Source organism: Thermobia domestica, chromosome 1 (assembly GCF_964235325.1).
Source record: "Thermobia domestica chromosome 1, izTheDome1.hap1.1, whole genome shotgun sequence".
Classification (NCBI taxonomy): domain Eukaryota; kingdom Metazoa; phylum Arthropoda; class Insecta; order Zygentoma; family Lepismatidae; genus Thermobia; species Thermobia domestica.
In genome coordinates, this window is record NC_137454.1 from 121,672,824 (window position 1) to 121,686,314 (window position 13,491).

The 13,491-nt window shown below is 36.7% G+C and overlaps 1 protein-coding gene across 3 annotated transcripts in view; it reads right to left on the reverse strand.

Moving 5' to 3' along the window:
* Positions 1–1,269: 1,269 nt before the first annotated feature.
* Positions 1,270–13,491, reverse strand: part of Brr2 (U5 small nuclear ribonucleoprotein l(3)72Ab) — an 88,913-nt gene continuing 76,691 nt past the window's right edge. For all 3 annotated transcript variants that reach the window (XM_081762820.1, XM_081762836.1, XM_081762827.1), the window contains exons 29-34: positions 13,233–13,320; positions 11,533–11,798; positions 9,330–9,506; positions 8,366–8,608; positions 6,842–6,965; positions 1,270–1,664 (exon numbers count right to left, since the gene is read on the reverse strand). In XM_081762820.1, the coding sequence (XP_081618946.1) occupies positions 1,537–1,664; positions 6,842–6,965; positions 8,366–8,608; positions 9,330–9,506; positions 11,533–11,798; positions 13,233–13,320 (1,026 nt within the window). In that variant the 3' untranslated portion in view covers positions 1,270–1,536. The remainder of the gene's footprint in view (positions 1,665–6,841; positions 6,966–8,365; positions 8,609–9,329; positions 9,507–11,532; positions 11,799–13,232; positions 13,321–13,491) is intronic.

Genomic DNA, 13,491 nt, shown 5'->3' on the forward strand with positions numbered 1-13,491 from the left:
AATTGTACCCTGGGAGAAAAGTAATAAATGCTTTATTCAAAGTATGCGCCATCACTAGCTTTTGCCCATCTGTCCCGAAAAATCGTTCACACTTTGAGATGATCCAGTCAGCAAGCAATTTTCTGACAACTTCGTAATTGTTGAAGTGTTGCTTGGAAAGTGCGCGAAACATCGCTGAAAACAAGTGGTAGTCCGAAGAGGCCTGGTCTGATAAGTGGGTAGATGGGGCAAGAGTTTCCACCTAAGTACAGAAATGGTGTTTCTGACGTCCTTCGCTGTGTGTGATGAAGCGTTGTCTTGTTGCAAAATCACTTTTCCGTGTCTTGTACTCCAATCTGGATGCTCTTCGATCAATGCATGATTCAAACTGATAAGTTGTTTACCACAGCGTACGGTATTCATTGTTTCACCCGGTTTCAGAAGCTCATGGTGCACCATACTTTTCTGATCCCACCAAATGCACAGCATTTTCTTCTTTTCGAAGCGATTCGGTCTTGTGGTCTATGAAGATAGTTGTCCTGGGTCAAGCCATGATTGATTGCGTTTTATGTTCTTGAAGTAAGATTCATTTTTGTCTCCAGTGACTATCTGATGCAAGAAAGACTTTCTTTCAAGCCGAGAAAGCAACACTTCACATATTGTTTCTCGCTTTTCCATTTGTCTGTCGTTCAGATGACGCGGTACCCAGTTTCCTGCTTTCTGGATCTTTCCCATGGCATGACGACGATCAGATATAGTTTGGTAACCAATATTTAACTTCTCTGCTATTTGTTGTTGAGTTTGCGTATCATCTTCATTCAACAGTGCTTGCAATTCGGCGTCTTGGAATTTTTTCGGCTGGTTCGGGCAATCTTTGTCTTTCAAGTCGAAATCACCAATTTTGAACCGCCTAAGCCAAAGCATACACACGTTTTGCGTAAGGAGATTGTCACCGTAAATTTCTACAAGGATACGACGGCTTTCACTCGTGTTTTTATTTTGATTGAACACGTAAAGCAGTACATGCCGCACATGCTCTTTATTTGGTTTGAAACTTGATATGTTTACCAAACAAACACCATACCACGCTAACTCGGACTCGGTTGCACATCAACGGCGTTTTGACAGGTACTGTCCTAGCAACAAAATGACATAACAATTAAGACTGTGAACCAATCCTTTCTTCCAGTGTTATCCACCGAAAAAATTAAGAATTATTAACCTATAGACCAATCAATTTGGTAACAATCTTATATATATATATACATATAAATCCAAATATCTTTACAGTTGTTCTTGTAATATAAATCTTTTATTTTCCTTATCTATATACATTAAAATCACTTACACATATTTCTGCACGGAATAATTGTCGACGTCTTACTAATATCAACACAGAACAAAGAAGAGAAAATGCTTTCCTGAATTGTAAGTGTCTCAGTCAGCGCGTCGATGTAACTAAGATACTCAAAAGGAATTGATACGTTCACAACAGTGTGCAACAAATTGGAGATAATCGCGTACCCTAAGTACGTCTCAACACATCCAATATCCCTTTTATTCACTCATACTGTCACTGTCGCTATCGCCTGACTCAAAATCTCCTACATCAATGGAGAATTTGTATTCTTGATCACAGCCTAGGTACGCGTCGCTCATGAAGTACAAAGTATATGCATGGTGACCTAAAAAGGAAAGATAAATATATTAGCTACATTCTATAAGTTATATACCTGCTCATGCAAAAGTAACAACTTTAGTTATCGACTATATAACTAAAACTTCAACCAATTTAAGTCTTTTTAGAGAGCCTTGTTTAATGTAAGATTTTCTTCCGTATTCTCTTCTTTTAAAGTACTCTATTTTCAACTTAATATGGAATCAATTATCCAAATTACAATAATTTCTTCCGAGATCTTTCCAATGCTTGTTTTAAAGTTCTCAATGAATAAATAACACCAAAATAGTTGTTTGATTGGATAGCAAATGCACTATTGAGTTTATCTTACTACCAAAATAAAATATACGGGAAACTGAATGAGTGATTTCAATCAATATAACACTATTTTTGCAGAAAGAAATGTGTGTGTATCACATGTTTCTCAGTTTCTGTATAAACTAAACTTCATTTTTCATTTGACTTCAAGAAATTAAATAAAACATAATTTGGACATATTTCTAATTTTGCTGATTACATTCAAAGATTTGCCTGGACACATACACATTTAAAACCATAGTTTCTTAATTTTATTCGCATTAACCATTTTAGATCTGATGGTCGCAACTGTACATTAACTTTCTATGGCAATATTTTAGCAGAACTAGTAATATAATAATATAAATACAAGGGTTGGATTTTTAGTAATGGCAACAACGATACATCTTGAGAAGTAGAGTACTTGCAAAGTTCGAAGTTTTTACAGGCCCAAGATGTAATCACCAGCATTGTGAATCACGCGTTCCCAGCGATATGGAAGCCGCTGGATGCCATTCGCAATGCCTAATCTCTGGATAGTGCGGATGGAGGTATCGGGCGAGCGAGGAAATCATCAACTATACGGAAGCGTGTCCAAGAAGTGGTTCCTTCATCTCCGGGAAGAGGTTGTATTACAGGGACTTAAATCTGGAGAATACGGGAGGTGATACAGCACTTCCCAGCCCCAACGATGCAACAAATTAGTGACCGCACCTGCTGAATGTGCCCTTGCATTGCTATGCACAATGATGTGGGTTCGTCAGGAAGTGGCGTCGTTTTCGTCTTACAGCTACTCGTAGACTGTTTTGCAGAAAATTGCAGTAGTACTTTACACTAATGGTGTGTCCTTGGGGGACGGTGTGGTTTATGATTACACCATCCCAGTCGTATGCAATGATGAACATAGCTTTCACATTGGTTGGGATATTCCGAGCTGTTTTCTCGGCGACCCAGGATGACATCACTCGTTTGATTGCCGTTTCAGCTGTGGTTCATACGCTCTAGCCCAGGTCTCATCAATAGCAATGATCCGCCGTAAGAAGGCCTCACCTTCACGTTGATACCGCTCCAAATGTGTTCGAGCGGTATCATATCGCAGCCACTTGTGTTGTTGTCCAGTCAGATCATGTGGAACCCGCTTTCAGGCAATCCCAGATTCTTCTTCAGAATTTTCAGCACAGACGAATAAGCTAGTCCTGTATCGTTGGCTAATTGACGAATCGTGGCATTCCAATCCGCTAGTACTAAAGCGTTCACGTTCTACACATCTTCTTCACTTACAGAAGGACGGCCGGAGCGAGGCATGTCTGTGACATTTTGTCGTCCGTCATTAAAGGCTTTGACCCACCTTGATATTGTACGGTATGGTAATGCACTTGCACCGCAAACATCTTGCAATACTTCGTAGCTTTGTTTTGCATTCCTACCTCTAGTACATTCAATTCTCAACCAGCTCCTTTGATCTTGCTTCGTAAACATGACTCACGCAGCGTGACTGTAGTCCACGAGCACTCATTTGGAGCTGCTGGCGCTGCGTGTGCGGGGAGAGCAGGCGAATTCATGTGCTCTGAGGAAGGGTCGGCATCAAACCTACCGCTGGTATGAATTATAATGGATTGCTTTGTTCCCGAGTATATGTATAGCAATGTAGCCATTACTAAAAACTTGTGAGTATTCAATTTCTATGCTATAACCAGTGTACAATTTAAACTATTTGTACATGTTTGTGTTCATCAAGGAATATAATTTTCCTGTACAAGGCGCATAAAAAAGTACGATAATTTTGTACGCAGGATTGGCAATACTGATTGATGAAGTTGAGTATGGGTAGGAGTATCCGCTGGTTTTCTGTGCTTACAACAGAAATAGAATTGTTCGATGGAGTTGAGTATGTACAAGTAGCAGTAATGTGAAATAGCTGCCGTAATACAAAATTGCGCCAAATGAAGTGAGATGTGTCATACGATTTCTGACCCACAAACAACAGAATGCAGCTGACATACTTTGGGAATTGCATACCATTTATGGATCGACAGTGAAGTTTAGGTAATGAGTGAAGGGAAGGTCAGGCAATGGGGTAGAGAGTTTCGGGAAGGGTGTTCAAATGGTCATGACGATGAGCGTAGAGGAAGATCTAGTGTTCAGACGGACGACCTGGTGGAACGCGTTAACGAGAAAATACGATTCTATCGTCGCCAGTTCACAATAACTGAACTCGTCGAAAAGTTTCCGAAAGTGTCTGCGAAAACAATGCATCACACTGTGACTGAGAAGCTGGGCTATCACAAACTGTGTGGGAGGAGGGTGCCAAAAATGATGAGACACACACAAACAACAAAAAATGAGAGCTAGACCTGATTTTCTGCCGAGCTGGGAAGAAGGAGGGGACGTCCTCTATCTACATAGTGACAGGGAATAACACTTGGATACCAAACGCCACTGAGGAATCGAACCAGCAGACAATGCAATAGCGACACTCTGGTTCTCCTAAAGCAAAGAAATTCACACAAACATATTCAGTTCAAAAAATCATGGCAACCGTGTTTTGGGACCATTCTTGTGAAATCAGGACAAACAATTACAGCAGATGTGTATTGCCAAACACTGAATAATCTGCGATGTGCCATCCAAAAGGAGAGGAATGCTACGCTCTGGAATTCTTCTGATCTATGACAACGTCCGCCCTCTCACAGCCGTTCGTACTGTTGAGACAATTAAAAAATTTCGATGGGAACTATTTAATTATCCCCCTTATAGTCCCGACTTTGCCCCAACCGGTTTCTCTCTTGTTCTTCACCTGAAGAAGTGCCTTGTATCGAAGCGTTTCAATAACAGGAAAGTGCTCAAGACATCAGTTCTGAACTGGCTGTACTGTCAGATGGCAGATTCTTACACAGAGAGTATACGGAAGCTTGTCCTACGATATCAGAGATGTCTGGAGGTTCATAGTGACTACGTCGAAAAATATCAAGGTATATACTTGTGTATCAATCACAATAAATTTCGTCTGTCATTTTCTTCTTTTTCTAAAAAAAAAAAAAAAAAAAAAAATATTGATTTTTTAAACATGCGCTTCGTATCTTGTTAGTCCTAAGGTAAAGTTTTGACCAATAAACGTAATATTGAACTCTACGTTGTTTCAGCATAGTTAGGTGCAGTATGGTACTCATGTTCTAATATTCACATTCTGCAAATTAAATATCTCGAAAACCATGTCACAAAATAAATAAATAAATAAATAAAACCATAAATAAAATGTCATCAGAAGACATAACCGGAGACAAAAATTAAAAGACTTTTTAATACCTAAAAACAGATGTCCGAAAGGGTTAGAAATGTCACGAAATCTTAACAAAAGAGAAAAAAGTATACTGAAATCAACATAATTCTAAGACTTATTCATGTGTCACAATTTGAAGTATCATAGGTGACACATTTTTTATAATGAAATGCATTATGTTAAGGGTTCAATTTTGAATGTTTCCATCCTTCATTTGATTTTTCTCTGAACTTATATCGTACGAGTTTAACCGAACATATCCGATCTTGATCAAATTGGCATAGTGGTAGTAGACCTTGACCTACTATACAAACTTGTCAAATATTATGGCGTACAGACCTTTGACTCCTAAGTTATACGTAAAATAAAAACAAAATGAACGATTTTTTTTTAAGACTATGCCCTAAGTTTCAACTTCTTCACATTCATATTTAAATAGCATACTTATAAGCGCAAAATATACAACTATTTACGATTCTTTATGCTTAATACTTTCATTACAGAACTTCCGACCATAACAGTACGTAAGGATTTTCTTCTTTCTTGTTGATACATTGTGTAGTTGGCTTTAAACCAGAGTACATACTCCATCATAATTTCTCTTCATTCAAGTTTCTTCCTTCGAATGAATTGATCAACCACATGCAGTGTTTTCTCTGACTTTAAGGAAAAGAAACTATCTTCAACTGCAGAAACCTATTTTTAAATCAGCTGATCTACTCCGATACTATTAAGACATTAAATTACATTAGAAATTAAACAACTGGAGCCGATTGTAAACTCACCTTCGAGAACGATAGCTTCATAATTTTGATGGATATTAACTCCAGAAAAAGAGACAAATCGATAGAAAATGTTATATAAAGGGCAGCTCAAATGAAAAGGAGATTTAGGCTGTAGCGGCGTTGCATCTAATCGAAGTGGACAAATATGTTTGCCGATATGTGGCGCGGTGTGGTTCCCAATTTGTACGTCGGCTGAACGGCTTTGCCTGCTGTTTCCTAACTTCGGAAAAGTTATTTAACGCGATCAAGTGCATTATAGATTCCTATAGATCAGCGCACCGAGTTGATATCCAATCAACGACCTACTGAAAACATTTCGATGGGAAGTCCTCGAACATCCTCCGTAAAGTCAATACTTCCCCATGTAACTACCGTCATATTCAGTCTCTAAAAAGTCACTGAAAGGTCAACGGTTCACCTGTGACAAGAAAGTGCAGAGCACTGTGGAACAATGGGTCCGTCAGCAACCCAGGAATTTCTATACTGAAGCCATCCACTCCCTTTCTAAGCACTGCGATCAATGCATTAATATCAATGGCAATTATCTATAGATGTTACGTCACACGTTAACTGTACTTCATATATTCTGTAATAAACTATTCATTAGATATAACCGTAGTGTCTTTCTCATTTGGGCATACCTTATACAAATGTGTGAACAAAGTTTACATCTTTTTGTTCTACAGGGAGTACAGAAGAATCAGCGTTCTCCCTGCACGACAAAGACGGCATTGAGTATCTTAACAAATAAATGTTCCGAATTACTCATATAAAACTATTATATCTATGTGTCACATGGTGAAAAAACAAACTAATCTTTACCTGGACTTGGAGCAACGAAGTCTAGTTTTACTTTAGCCTTTTGCTGCAGCGTCAATCTCTTGATTGAGAGCAAAGAATTTGCCTTTGGATCTCCAATGACTACCCACCAACCTTCTTCACGTTTCTGAAAAGAAATGCAAACAGTCTAATGTAAGTTACGAGATTATAAATTGTCCGTACAGTTTAGAAAGCTGCTGCAAGTGCTTTGACTTCTAGGTATCAAAGAGTCATCAAAGAACAGGAAGACTGTTTTGAAATACTTAATTCGTAACAATGAGGTTCGATACTTAAATCTTGAATATATTATCAAAAAATGATTACTATGATGATTAACCATAACAAACTTTCCAAGAATTTCTTGAAAATGTTATAGTTTGCGTCCAATATTGGTAACAATTACAGCCTTTCATTTAATTCTTTTTGTAACTATAGAGTCTATAAAAAAATGTAAACATACTGAAGAAAACTATATTGTGTACTAGTGCTAAACTTAATTATAGATCACAAGCTTAATACTTATTACAACAAAACATCATGCAAGTTTCCTGCACTTGTACAGCTACTGAAGGTGCCCAAGGTGGTTGCAAACTTTTCTTACAGCATAGCCATACCCGAAGCAGCAGGATTTATAGTTGCACGAAGTCTTTCGGACTTTCCCTTCTATACACATCATAAATGGTAACGTGTGTCTCAAACTTGTCACAAACGCGTATATCTGTCAAGTATGTGGCAGATTCTGTTTCAAACTCACGCCTTCAACTAGCGTTATCATTTTCAGACTTGAAATATCACTTTAAAATGGACTTCCGTTCCTCAAATGTCAAGCATGCAACGGCCACTTTGTTTCCTCATCACACGCATACGTCACATATGACAGTTATGACAGTGGCCAATAGTAGAGCATTCATTTCTGGTGAAAGGGGTCTTTAGTTCGATCCTAGCCCACATGAGTTTGTGGTGGACAACATCGTTGCTGTGGGTTTTCCTATTGCCACTCACATTCTCATTTCGCTAATTCTTCCATAGTGAGTTACTTATTTTTATTGGTCATCTGTCTCCGTTAGCGTAAAGATCATAATAGTGGGGCGTAAAACTAGAAATTTAATTTCATTGGGTAAATTCTCTTCGTCAACTGTAGAATCTGCTGTAAAATGCCAATGGAAGATGACCAAAATCGTACTTTTTTTTTTTTTTTAATTATTTTCCAAAAAATAGCCGTTTCCGCCTTATGATACATTGATTCTACTCTTTGGTTTCACTCATTTCCCATTCCACCAATTCTTTCATAATGCATTTGAATTTGTCGTTTATCTCCTTTAGTTTACAGTGGAATGTTAAATTAAGATTTCATTAATTTAAACTAAATACTTCATTTTACGTAAAACTTTTAGTTTAAAAAGTCAGATTACGAATTTACCACGCTGTCAGCTTACATGTTTTTTTCAACTTCCAGTTTATTTTCACACACATCTTACCGATCATCTACAAAGGTATAATAAATAAATGTTATGTTATTGTACTTACCTGTGGGAAGAAGGGAGCAATAACAGGTCCCGTGATTTCATCTTCTCTCTCTAGCTGAACGACTACATTGACTGTAGAACCGCTGTGGATACGATCCTTATCTTGCACCTCATAATTCAGTTCAATGTTTGGATAGCGATTGCAGAAACGGGCTACATCCTGCATCTCGGCATCAGTTAACTGAAGTAATTTGATGCGGTCATCGTCCTCCAGCTCCATTATATCAAACACTGTTTCAACACGCTATGGATATACGTGAACCAATATTAATATGATCAAGCCATCAGGATGCATTTCATCGTTAAGACATACCCATTTCTTTTACGTTAAATTTTATATTTCTAGACATATTTATCCTAGTTCAATAAATTTAGAAAATAGAAGCAATTTCTGTAAATTTAAATTGTTTTTTTCTTTCTTTCTTCAAAGTTCAAACTGGAAAAATTCTATTTTCCGAAAGATGCTCGGTGTTATGAAAACTGCTACATACAAGTTTACTAAATTTTAAATGTATAAAACATTACATTTTCCTTAGTATAGTGTCATTACTACTAACAATCGGAAGGAAGTTTACAGAGCATAATGACAATATATAGTGAACAAAGTTAAAAAAAAAAAAAAAAAAAAAAAAAAAGTCAACAATAAATTGTAAAAAGAGAACACAATCCAGGGTAATTTTTCTGGTCGACAGGGCCTTTATATCAAGTAAAAAGGAGGAAAAAGAAAAGGAGAAATAAAGTAATTTGTTGGCCAACATTACACGGGTCATTACAATAAGTCTTCAGTTCAAAATATACGTAGTAGCTATTAAAAACTCAAATTACGCCTGACTATGAAGTGTGAGATCTAGTTATGTTATGAAAATGATAATTTTAGCAAATAAAAGATTACGAACAAAGACAATAAAACGTGATAAGATCATGCAATTAAAATAAATAGATCATCTATCAGTGTAATCATTTACCTTTTCTGTACAACGTTTAATTATCTCCGGCGTAAAATGCGGTAGCTGTTTCAAATAGGAATCCTTGCTCCACATTGCTTGCGTCATCATTTGAGCTAATTCCATAGCAGCCACAGCAGGTGAAAGCCAACCATTGGAACTAAGGACATCCACACAAGCTTGGATCAATCTGATGGCCTACAAAATTAAATAGTCGGGTGTCAGTATGAAAAACCCACAGCTTTAAAGAACTTTTCCGTTACAAATGTTAAATTCAGATTTTAGCAAGAGGTAGCAGCAACCATGTTCCTCAATTCTCATATATTAACTTAGATACAGAACAAACTTAAAAATGAACAAATTATGGATTGAAACTGGTACTCATTTCTTAGAATTTAATGCTATTCCTGGTGTTACGGAAACTTTCACATGTTAGTTTTGTAAATATAAGTATAAAACATTACATCTTCCTATATGTAGCATCACTAGTACTTAAGAAATGGAAGACAATACAACAGGAGAACGTAATATGGAAATATAATTTGAGAAAGGTTTCAACTTTGTAAATGATATCCTTACGCCTATGTGCATTTCTTGCATATAAAAATCACATTTAAAATGGTTTTATACCAAACATAACTTCATCAGTTCGTCTATCGTTATAGGTTACTTCCGTCATTTTTCTTTAAATATGTCCCTGCACACGCAGAAGTCACATGAAGTTAAACCCAAAATGAAATGAATCTTTTTAGTTTAACTTCCTCGGTTATAAGCTAAAGTAGATGGAAAATTAATGAAAGTGAATGACTGTGAAATTAAACTTTTTGTGCTCTTCCACGGGAAATAGAACCTAAAACCACGTGTATCAGGCACACGCGGTAGCCCCTAGCCCGAGAGAGGACAAAACATTAAGACCAACAAATGAAGCGGACAAAAATAATATTATTGAGCGTTTATAGGGCACAAGAAATTAAAAATATGATCTACGCCACAATCTTGTGGGACAAAGTATTTGTCATTTACCTGTTATTTGAGAAAATTAGAAGATTCCATATACACAGTGATATCAAAAAATACACTTTATATTGGGGCGTTGATTTACGAGGAACAGGCCGGGGGGGGGGGGAGGAATGGATTTTACATTCCACAGTTATGCCCTTAGTCATATAATAAATAATAGTGGATAATGATAAAATAATTGGTGGAATACGAAAGTGTGAAGAAACATGAGAATTCACAAACTTACAGAATGTGGGATCGAACGCTCAATTGTCTACCAAAGTTGGTGGTCCATGAATGGGCTACCATAAATTATGCGAACTTTCAGATATGCAAACCACATATTAAGTTTCCTAATATGAAGTGGAATCTCGCGTAAATTGTCAGGATTTTGAAGAGTTAATTACACGTAGTACGAATTTTACATGACCAGAAAAAAGGCACGTGTCATCATGCACAATACATAGCATCGAAACAAATTCACTATCCCATTTTACTAATATTATTAGTTGCGAAATCGCTTACATGGTTATCGCTTTACTCTGCGTTGCTGTGCGCAATTTACAATTCAAATGCTGTACGCAACGTGACAAAGTCATGCTTAGAGCCATCACTTCTTGCAAGTGTAAATTTCGGACAAGGATTTCTTTATCTTCCTATGTTTCAAAATATTACTGATGGAATACTTTCAAATCAGTAAGTAGTATTACTGATGGAGTGAACCCGTTTTACAACGAATATCCTCAATCTATTTCCGAAACATCATATAAGTGAAGCAGATTTGTTTCATAGACGAGTATGGGTGTATTCAGGGCCGGATTTAGGGGGTACAAAGATGTACGTGCACCTCCCTCCCCCTTCGTTGTAAACATACACTACCTAAAGCGTGAAGCTAGCAGTGAAAATAGAAACACTTTCTTCGAAAATTTCTGCTGTTATGTTTCCGTTTGAGCTTAAAAGTAAGTAAAGTTTTGCAAAATCAATAGTTTAAGTCAATTTTCTGAAGGCTGAAGGAAAAGGTTTCACCGAGAGCAAACGCATAGCATTTCCAGGGCAACTCCTCATTCACATTACAGATGCCTAAAAGCATTTAAAAAATTCAAATTTAAATCTAATGTAGTGGTAGTTATTTGTATACCCCCATCAGAAAAGTCCGGATCCGGCCCTGGGTAATCTCTAAAATGCACGCCAAAGGGAAGCAAAGAAACGAACAAACAAAAGTTACCTTGCTGAGAATAATTTCGGTGTCCTGTTGTAGCTCTGCGCCCAATTGCAAGCGTGATAAATGTGCCTGAAGAAGCAGATTGGTCTTCACATGAGGGTCATTAAACTTTGGATTATTAAGCTTATTGGGTAGCCTCTGAGCAAGGCTTCGAAGCACTGTGTCCTCCTTGTGCCTCACAGGAACGTCCTCGTACTCAGCAGCCGATGATATGATCTCCAAAAGACCTCGGATCTTCGTTTTGTTGTTCAACGACAAACTAAACAATTCTGTTACGATAAAACACAAGAATGTAACAATGTAACAAATATTAATAGATTAGCGTATGGCTAACTAGTTCAGTGCAAATTTTATTTTCAGCAGTCAGTAAATAAAATACATATCATCATTATAACCTAACCTGCAACGGACTAATTACACGAACTAAAGAACGAAGGAAAATACAGTTACCGCATTTACGCGAATCTAAGACGCCCTCAAATGTAAGACGCACCCTTGGAGAAAATGAAAAAAAACTACTCTGCATTGATTTTAAAGAATGAAAAAAAAAAAAGATTAATAAACATGAGAAAACAAATAATGTTATGGGAAAATAAAGAAAAACTGAACTTACTGGCTGGAATTTACGGTATATTTATGTGCATCTGCTGGTACTTTTTGCTAATGTAATTACGGTACAGCACTTGCTTGCATCAGTTTTGATTGATTGATTGATTTTAGTTTAGCGTCCCTTTCAGCAGCGAGGCTATATGAGACGTGGACCTACTGATTAACGTGGAATCCGAACCACATGAGCTCCCGCCGGGAATCGAACCCGGGTCTCCCACGCCAAATGCGCGTATGCTAACCGCTTAGCCACGAGAGAGCTCTTTGCATCAGTTTTATAGCAATCCATTATCGGTATTATAGTATCATATTATACCAATATGTATATTATACCAGTATGTATACACACTTGTTTGTGCTCTTTAAACGGAGTAAGACACCAGCCACGGTATGTGGGAAGGGAAGGAACAATTTCCGCTGTCGTAAATTCACAAGAATGATTCATCTCTCATTTGCCACTGGTTTGCGGGCTAATTTTAGAGTGTTTTTATTTTGCGTAATATGCACGATTTTAGTTCTGCATTCTGTTCGTACACACAAAATACACATTCTTTACAGAATCGCGACTAAAGGGATTAGCAATTTTTGGCAAAATTCCATCTAATCTGGCCTAAATTTGCATAACTTAAATCTAAGACGCATCTTGATCTTGGAGGCAAAAAATCGACAAAAAGTTCGTCTTCGAATCGTGTAAATACAGTATTTATTAAGAGAGAAATTTAAACTTAAATCTGCTCTTCCCACGTTGATTTCTTTAGTTTTATTTTTTTTAAAGCCCGAACTATTTGCTCGAAGCGTGACTTTTTCTGATCGTGTACGCTTGTTTGCTTTAAAATACTCGTTACAATTGAAAGAAACAGCAAGATCCTTAGAATAAAAAAATAAATAAAAATAAAATAAAATATATAAAAATAAAAAAAAGCACTTTATATTTTAATAAATCACAGTTAAAATGAAATCCCAAAATATCTTTACAGTTAGTTACACTAATTCTCTGGGGTAAAAGACTTCTATTTAATAGATTTCCTTTGATGTATTCCACTTAGACTACAGATTTTAACTTCCTATTTTTAAACGTTAAAGAAAAGAACTCTTACCTATAGTAGTATAATTAATGTAGTAATATGCAGCAATCATTCCAAGATTCAGCGGCAGACAATCCATTTCATCTTCAATACTTATACACTGAAAATCAAAACAAACCATAATTACAAGCAAAATAATGCTATTTCAAAATATAAGTTTAGCTTCACTTACAATTCTTTTAGAATGATTTTTAACATTATTTCAACTTTACTTTCATTTTATACTTTGTTTTTAAAAACCACAAAGTGACGACAAAGTTCATTCGGGAAG